The following is a 9,042-nucleotide window of genomic DNA, read 5'->3' on the forward strand; positions in this document are numbered from 1 at the left end:
TAATTATGAGTGGTTTTTTGTTCGTATATTTTGATGACAATTAACAAAAAAAACCTCCCGCAGTGCGGTGGAGGATGTTAGCGTTACATGCTTCGAACCCGCAACAAATGAGCACATGTCTTATCTTATCTTATCTTATATAATACAGACGTTACTTAAAAAAAAAGATGATTACATCCTATGCGTCATGCATTTCGTCATGCATGTTAACCAATGACTTAAATTGTGCCAAGTCACTGGTTTTCCTGGCTAGCTCAGCCAATCCATTCCATGCTCTAATAGCACTAGGGAAGAAGGAGTATTTGTACAAAATTTGTCCTAGCATATGGGACGAGGAATGTGCCTTTATCTTTGTGTCTTTCAGAGTATTTTATTAAATTTTGTTTTGTATTTGAAGATTATGGTTCAGTGTTTTATGTATAATTGCTTCTTTATCTTTGAGTTTTCTATCCCTGAAGGCTTTCTAAATTTAGTGATTTTTACTAAAGGTGTTACTCTAGTCAAATGTGAATATTCGTTTGTTATGAATCTTACTGCTCTATTTTGTGTCTGTTCCAGTTTCTTAATGTTTTCTTGAGTTGAGGGGTCCCAAGCAGAGGATGCATATTCTATTATTGGCCTAACCAATCAAGCATCCATCCTGGTTGAAGAGAACATGCATATAGTCATACCTGCACTTGGTAGCAACGCGAAATTCTCATTTACCGTCACGGTAGTACATTCCATGTGTCCAAAATACTTCTCATGTGTTTACATTCATCTATCTATAAAATAAAAGTGTGTGAATGTTGGTGAGTTTTTAAACTGACTGGATTACGTGAACTATTTCCTTGAAGATCAAACAGATAAAAAAAAATACTTTATAACAGATAAAAAAAAATACTTTATAACAGATAAAAAAAAATACTTTATAACAGATAAAAAAAAATACTTTATAACAGATAAAAAAAAATACTTTATAACAGATAAAAAAAAATACTTTATAACAGATAAAAAAAAATACTTTATAACAGATAAAAAAAAATACTTTATAACAGATAAAAAAAAATACTTTATAACAGATAAAAAAAATACTTTATAACAGATAAAAAAAATACTTTATAACAGATAAAAAAAAATACTTTATAACAGATAAAAAAAAAAACTTTATAACAGATAAAAAAAATACTTTATAACAGATAAAAAAAAAATACTTTATAACAGATAAAAAAAATACTTTATAACAGATAAAAAAAATACTTTATAACAGATAAAAAAAATACTTTATAACAGATAAAAAAAAATACTTTATAACAGATAAAAAAAATACTTTATAACAGATAAAAAAAAAATACTTTATAACAGATAAAAAAAAATACTTTATAACAGATAAAAAAAAATACTTTATAACAAATAAAAAAAAATACTTTATAACAGATAAAAAAAATACTTTATAACTGATAAAAAAAAATACTTTATAACAGATAAAAAAAAATACTTTATAACAGATAAAAAAAATACTTTATAACAGATAAAAAAAAATACTTTATAACAGATAAAAAAAAATACTTTATAACAGATAAAAAAAAATACTTTATAACAGATAAAAAAAAATACTTTATAACAGATAAAAAAAAATACTTTATAACAGATAAAAAAAAATACTTTATAACAGATAAAAAAAATACTTTATAACAGATAAAAAAAAATACTTTATAACAGATAAAAAAAAATACTTTATAACAGATAAAAAAAAATACTTTATAACAGATAAAAAAAAATACTTTATAACAGATAAAAAAAAATACTTTATAACAGATAAAAAAAAATACTTTATAACAGATAAAAAAAAATACTTTATAACAGATAAAAAAAAATACTTTATAACAGATAAAAAAAAATACTTTATAACAGATAAAAAAAAATACTTTATAACAGATAAAAAAAAATACTTTATAACAGATAAAAAAAAATACTTTATAACAGATAAAAAAAAATACTTTATAACAGATAAAAAAAAATACTTTATAACAGATAAAAAAAAATACTTTATAACAGATAAAAAAAAATACTTTATAACAGATAAAAAAAATACTTTATAACAGATAAAAAAAAATACTTTATAACAGATAAAAAAAAATACTTTATAACAGATAAAAAAAAATACTTTATAACAGATAAAAAAAAATACTTTATAACAGATAAAAAAAAATACTTTATAACAGATAAAAAAAATACTTTATAACAGATAAAAAAAATACTTTATAACAGATAAAAAAAATACTTTATAACAGATAAAAAAAAATACTTTATAACAGATAAAAAAAAATACTTTATAACAGATAAAAAAATACTTTATAACAGATAAAAAAAAATACTTTATAACAGATAAAAAAAAATACTTTATAACAGATAAAAAAAATACTTTATAACAGATAAAAAAAAATACTTTATAACAGATAAAAAAAATACTTTATAACAGATAAAAAAAATACTTTATAACAGATAAAAAAAAATACTTTATAACAGATAAAAAAAAATACTTTATAACAGATAAAAAAAAATACTTTATAACAGATAAAAAAAATACTTTATAACAGATAAAAAAAAATACTTTATAACAGATAAAAAAAATACTTTATAACAGATAAAAAAAAATACTTTATAACAGATAAAAAAAAATACTTTATAACAGATAAAAAAAAATACTTTATAACAGATAAAAAAAAATACTTTATAACAGATAAAAAAAAATACTTTATAACAGATAAAAAAAAATACTTTATAACAGATAAAAAAAATACTTTATAACTGATAAAAAAAATACTTTATAACAGATAAAAAAAAATACTTTATAACAGATAAAAAAAATACTTTATAACAGATAAAAAAAATACTTTATAACAGATAAAAAAAAATACTTTATAACAGATAAAAAAAATACTTTATAACAGATAAAAAAAATACTTTATAACAGATAAAAAAAAATACTTTATAACAGATAAAAAAAAATACTTTATAACAGATAAAAAAAATACTTTATAACAGATAAAAAAAAATACTTTATAACAGATAAAAAAAATACTTTATAACAGATAAAAAAAAATACTTTATAACAGATAAAAAAAATACTTATAACAGATAAAAAAAATACTTTTATAACAGATAAAAAAATATACGTTATAACAGATAAAAAAAATATACGTTATAACAGATAAAAAAAAATACTTTATAACAGATAAAAAAAACACTTTATAACAGATAAAAAAAATACTTTATAACAGATTAAAAAAATACTTTATAACAGATTTAAAAAAATACTTTATAACAGATTTAAAAAAATACTTTATAACAGATAAAAAAAATACTTTATAACAGATAAAAAAAATACTTTATAACAGATAAAAAAAATACTTTATAACAGATAAAAAAAATACTTTATAACAGATAAAAAAAATAATACTTTATAACAGATAAAAAAAATACTTTATAACAGATTAAAAAAATACTTTATAACAGATTTAAAATAATACTTTATAACAGATTAAAAAAATACTTTATAACAGATTAAAAAAAATACTTTATAACAGATTAAAAAAAATACTTTATAACAGATTTTAAAAAATACTTTATAACAGATTTAAAAAAATACTTTATAACAGATAAAAAAAATACTTTATAACAGATTTTAAAAAATACTTTATAACAGATTTAAAAAAATACTTTATAACAGATTTAAAAAAATACTTTATAACAGATAAAAAAAAAATACGAGCCAACCCGAGGCGTAGCATACGCCGTCCCCCACCCTTTTTTTTTTTTTTAACCTCACTCTGTCACCGCGAAAGTTACGTGGGGTAACTCCGACTTGCAGAAATAACAGAGTGATCTTTCCTTGACTTTTTTCATCATGGATTATCGCATGGTTGGGCCACGAAGAGAATTATATAAATAGATATCTTATCTTATATATTACAGACGTTACTTCAGAAGAGAAGAAAATTACGTCCTACGCGTTGCATGTGTCAATCTAGTTATGCATGTTAATCAGTGACTTAAACTCTCTTAAATAGTTACTTTTCATGGCTGATTCAGGCGACCCATCCCATTCTCTAATTGCAGTAGGGAAGAAGGAGCACTTGTACGAATTTATCCTAGCATATGGAACAAGAAATGTGCCTTATCTTTGTGTATTTCTTGGTATTTTTTGTTATTAGGTTTTAGTGTTTTCTATTTACCAGATGCACACGTGACTTCATGTCTACGGGAAGTAATATGAAGACTGAGCCGATCAATTCATAAGTCCAATAACCTTGACCTTACTTCGTGCCTCTGCTGTTCAAATGTAGCTTAGCGGGTTGCCTCGTTTTCAAGTTTGGCCTCCTTTGTGGCTTCGTCTGTGTTGTTTTTTTTTTTTTTTGGGGGGGGGGGGTGGTTGTGGTTTCGTTATTGGGTTTCTATGGTCTGTATTGGGAAGCTTTTAATATAAGCAGAACAACAATCAATTAAAAGAACTTTTTATTAAAGAAAGGACCGTGAAACTCTGGAAGGTTATTTTGCATCAAATTTAACACTTTATGATTGATAATTGTTGTTTAAAAAATGCGAAAATTTCACTCCAAAGTAAGCTACTTCATTTATCCCTTTTACTAAACATTTTCTAATATGTACTATTTTACATTAACCATACTTGTGACACCGTTCCAACCCTCTTATCTTATCTTATATATTACAGACGTTACTTCAAAAAAAAAAGAAGATACTTACGTCCTACGCATTTCATGTGTCAATCTATAGTCATCCATGTTAATCATGACTTAAACTCTGATAAATCGTTGGTTTTCCTGGCAGATTCAGGCAACCCATTCTATTCTCTAATGACACCAGGGAAGAAAAGGCACTATTACGAATTTGTTCTCTATTTTAATATTCCACCTATCCAGAATCAAAAATAATAAATATTCATTTTGTCTTTCTATTCACAGGATGAACGTCACGTACAAGTGTCCCAGTCTGGACGCCAATTCACTGGAAAAGTACTTGTCGTCAAAGTTTCCGGACCGCCCTGTGAACGCCCTCATTATCATGCTGGCCTCTTTCAGCGCCCTGGGGCTGATCGGGAACTCCCTGGTCCTCTACGTCTACGTCCGGAAACGAAACAAGCTTTCCTCCACCGTTTTTATCATCGCCCTGGCCGCCACGGACTTGGTGACCTCTGTGGTCAGCATGCCCTACACCATGGTCCTGGAGGGTCTCAACTACCACATCACCTACGACTTCACCTGTAAGCTCTACTACTTCTTCATCACCTGCACCGTCCCGTTTTCCGTGTTTATCATGGTCGCCATCGCCGCGGACCGCTACATCTGCATCTGCCGGCCTCACTCTCACGTGCTGGACTCCAAGCGGGCGAGAAACTCGGTGCTGGTGCTTCTGCTTCTCGCTATACTCATCGGCATTGTGCCAGCAATGTTCCACGGGGTGTACATCGACTCAAATACGCTGAAGAAGAAGGAGATCGGGTTCCAGCCGATCGAGAACGAGGTCAGACAAGACTTTGAGAACATAACGGAAATCTTGAACGAGCTGCACGGCAGCAGCTGCCACGAATGCGTCAACAACTCGGCCACCAACGACGACTACGCTACCCAGCTAGTCAAGCTGGTGGTTGAGCTGTATAAAAAAGTCTGCACCCGAGCCAACCCAGCGAACGAATCGTATATTTACACCGGACAGTGTCTGCCCAATCAGATCATCTTCTCCGAACGCTTCCGGTTCAGCTACCAGACGGTCTACTCTTCAAGTTTTCTCGTCTGTTTCTCCGTCGTTTTCGTCCTCTACATCCTCATCTACAAGTCCGTTCTGGTCAGACGCGCCAGGAGATACGCCTCCAGGTCCAAATCTTTGATCAACCACACCCAGGATTTCTCGCTGACTGAAAACCAGAGCATGCTGAACGAGTCCCCGGACAAAAGCATCGCCCTGGCCGAAATCTCCAACGGGAACCACGACGGCTCGACCCACAGAACGCGGCCCGCGCTGCCCCAAAACCAGTCCCTCCTCAAAGAGCAAAAGTCTCTTCAGAAACAGATGAGCGAGGGGGGCTCCCAGAAAAACAGCGCCCCGAACAACGGCTGCCTGAGGGACAAGTACTTCCTGGCTAACATTCGGACAGCGGTCATGCTGTTTGTCGTGACCATATTTTTCATCATAGCCTACCTCCCGTCATGGTTGATCGCTTACAAGGTGATCCCCTTCAACGTAATAGTCTTCTACGTCTACTTCAGCAACCACAGCGTCAACCCGATCATCTACGCCTTCATGAACCCCGCGTTTCGGCGGTCCCTTAAGGCCTTGATATGCCGCCAGCCTGTACGGAGTTTATAAACTCGTAGAAAAAGTTTCAAACTATAAGCTGTGGACCAATAACATATCACGTGACAATGGTTTCACAAACAGAATGGACTGTGTTCAGAGTTTTATTACGAAATTATTTCGTTAATGTACTAGATTCAACGTATAAACTTGTATGTTTTTAAGGAAGAATGAGATTACGGAAGTATCAATCTATTGGACATTTTCGTAAATAGCAACCCCTTTTTTTAGGTGCATCCAGTGTAATGAATAGGGAAGCATTTATAGGCCGAAGCTAAGTATTTTAATGAACTATACATATTAAACTTATTAACACATAATAAAAGTTATAATAATTTTTTTTTTGCACTTCTCAGCACTATAGCACTAAGTAATGTTTATCATTATTTTAGCACAAATCTTTCTTCTTCTTCTTCACTCTCATTGACATTTCGGAGGGTTCAGACGATGAACTGCGTAGTGATTTCCAGATCTGGCAGCTCTCCATATAGTTTTTGTTCTTCAGAGGGGTTTCGGGGGCCGGAGTCTTGACCTGTCATCTCGATGGAGTATGTAGCTTTGAAGGATAGTCATCATTCCATATGACATTCTTGGTATTAAAAAAAAAAGTTAAGTTCCCCCTTTCAGACTTTGCGATCTATGGGGAAGATGATGTATAGGTCAACTGTTTCTGTTAACGAGGGTTTCATGTGGCCAGCACAACGACCAACTGCCAATACTTTTTCTCCAACTAATATCAGGTACCAAATAGAGCTGGGTGGACTCAGAGGCGCCCTAGGGATTCCTAAAGGAAAAAAAATCGCGGTCTTCACCAGGATTCGAACCTTGCAACCCTCGGTTCTGAAGCGAAGTGCTTTACCACTTATCCACCGCGTCTCTTTCTTCTTCTTGGTATTATTGGCCTACTATTTACATCAAAACCTCTCTTAAAATTCCATTTTTCCGTTTTCTCACGGTTTTCTTTTTTTTTGGGGGGGGGGGGGGCGGGCCGGGGTTTCATTACATCGCCACCACGATTCTTCATATCTCTTGCTTTTCTTTGCTTGTGCCGTGCTGAAACTGATTTCTCAGAGAACGTATACGGGACATTGACGAATCAAAGCGTAGACAAAGAGTAGATAACCATGATGAGCTTCTAGTGTCAATATTCCCCAAAATTTAAGCGTCTCATCACAACAATGTTTCAGAGTGTAAGGTTTAGTTTTTCTTTTAAATAGAAAAAAAATCGTTGTATTTCTTACAATGATTATTTTGCTCTCTCATCTTCTGTATCTTTCTCTATTCAAACATTGGAAGGGGGTCAAACAAGTTGTAATGTTTGATCGGAGCTCTGCTGCGGTGTCCAGTTCGGGGCTACTCTTTATGGAGTCTTTTCGTTCAAGGACAGGAGAGAGACTTTGGCCAAAATCTCGTTGGCTAAGAAAACGAGCTTTGTCATTTTTCCTCAATGCATCAAACATTTTATTTTTAGGGGGGGGGAAGGGGGAGAGGTGGCGAAAGAAGACACTGTGATCTGCTTGCTTCCCCCTCTCTTCTTCTCTCTCTCTCTCTAACTCTCTATCTCTAGTTATCAAACTCTGTCTCACTCTCTATCTCTAGTTATCAAACTCTCTCTCACTCTATCTCTACTTATCAAACTCACTCTCACTCTATCTCTAGTTATCAAACTCTCTCTCACTCTCTATCTCTAGTTATCAAACTCTCTCTCACTCTCTATCTCTAGTTATCAAACTCTCTCTCACTCTCTACTTATCAAACTCTTTCTCACTCTCTATCTCTAGTTATCAAACTCTCTCTCACTCTCTACTTATCAAACTCTTTCTCACTCTCTATCTCTAGTTATCAAACTCTTTCTCACTCTCTATCTCTAGTTATCAAACTCTTTCTCACTCTGTATCTCTACTTATCAAACTCTCCCTCTCACTCTCTACATATCAAACTCTCTCTCACTCTCTACTTATCAAACTCTCTCTCTCACTCTCTACTTATCAAACTCTCTCTCACTCTCTATCTCTGGTTTTCAAACTCTCTCTCTCACTCTCTACTTATCAAACTCTCTCTCTCACTCTCTACTTATCAAACTCTCTCTCACTCTCTATCTCTAGTTATCAAACTCTCTCTCTCTCACTCTCTACTTATCAATCTCTCTCTTTCACTCTCTACTTATCAAACTCTCTCTCACTCTCTATCTCTGGTCATCAAACTCTCTCTCTCACTCTATATCTCTAGTTATCAAACTCTGTATCACTCTCTGCTTATCAAACTCTATCTCACTCTATCTCTACTTATCAAACTCACTCTCACTCTATCTCTAGTTATCAAACTCTCTCTCACTTTCTATCTCTAGTTATCAAACTCTCTCTCACTCTCTATCTCTAGTTATCAAACTCTCTCTCACTCTCTATCTCTAGTTATCAAACTCTCTCTCACTCTCTATCTCTAGTTATCAAACTCTCTCTCACTCTCTACTTATCAAACTCTTTCTCACTCTCTATCTCTAGTTATCAAACTCTTTCTCACTCTCTATCTCTAGTTATCAAACTCTTTCTCACTCTGTATCTCTACTTATCAAACTCTCCCTCTCACTCTCTACATATCAAACTCTCTCTCACTCTCTACTTATCAAACTCTCTCTCTCCCTCTCTACTTATCAAACTCTCTCTCACTCTCTATCTCTGGTTTTCAAAC

At 32.1% G+C, this 9,042-nt stretch overlaps 1 protein-coding gene across 1 annotated transcript in view; it reads left to right on the forward strand.

The window, feature by feature from the left end:
• The window catches only part of LOC106071743 (uncharacterized), a 190,922-nt gene extending 183,617 nt beyond the window's left edge, over positions 1-7,305 (forward strand). The window contains exon 2 of the mRNA XM_056008942.1: positions 4,965-7,305. Within this exon, the coding sequence (XP_055864917.1) occupies positions 4,965-6,366 (1,402 nt within the window). The 3' untranslated portion in view covers positions 6,367-7,305. The remainder of the gene's footprint in view (positions 1-4,964) is intronic.
• Positions 7,306-9,042: the final 1,737 nt, after the last annotated feature.

This window comes from Biomphalaria glabrata, chromosome 13 (assembly GCF_947242115.1).
Source record: "Biomphalaria glabrata chromosome 13, xgBioGlab47.1, whole genome shotgun sequence".
Taxonomy (NCBI): domain Eukaryota; kingdom Metazoa; phylum Mollusca; class Gastropoda; family Planorbidae; genus Biomphalaria; species Biomphalaria glabrata.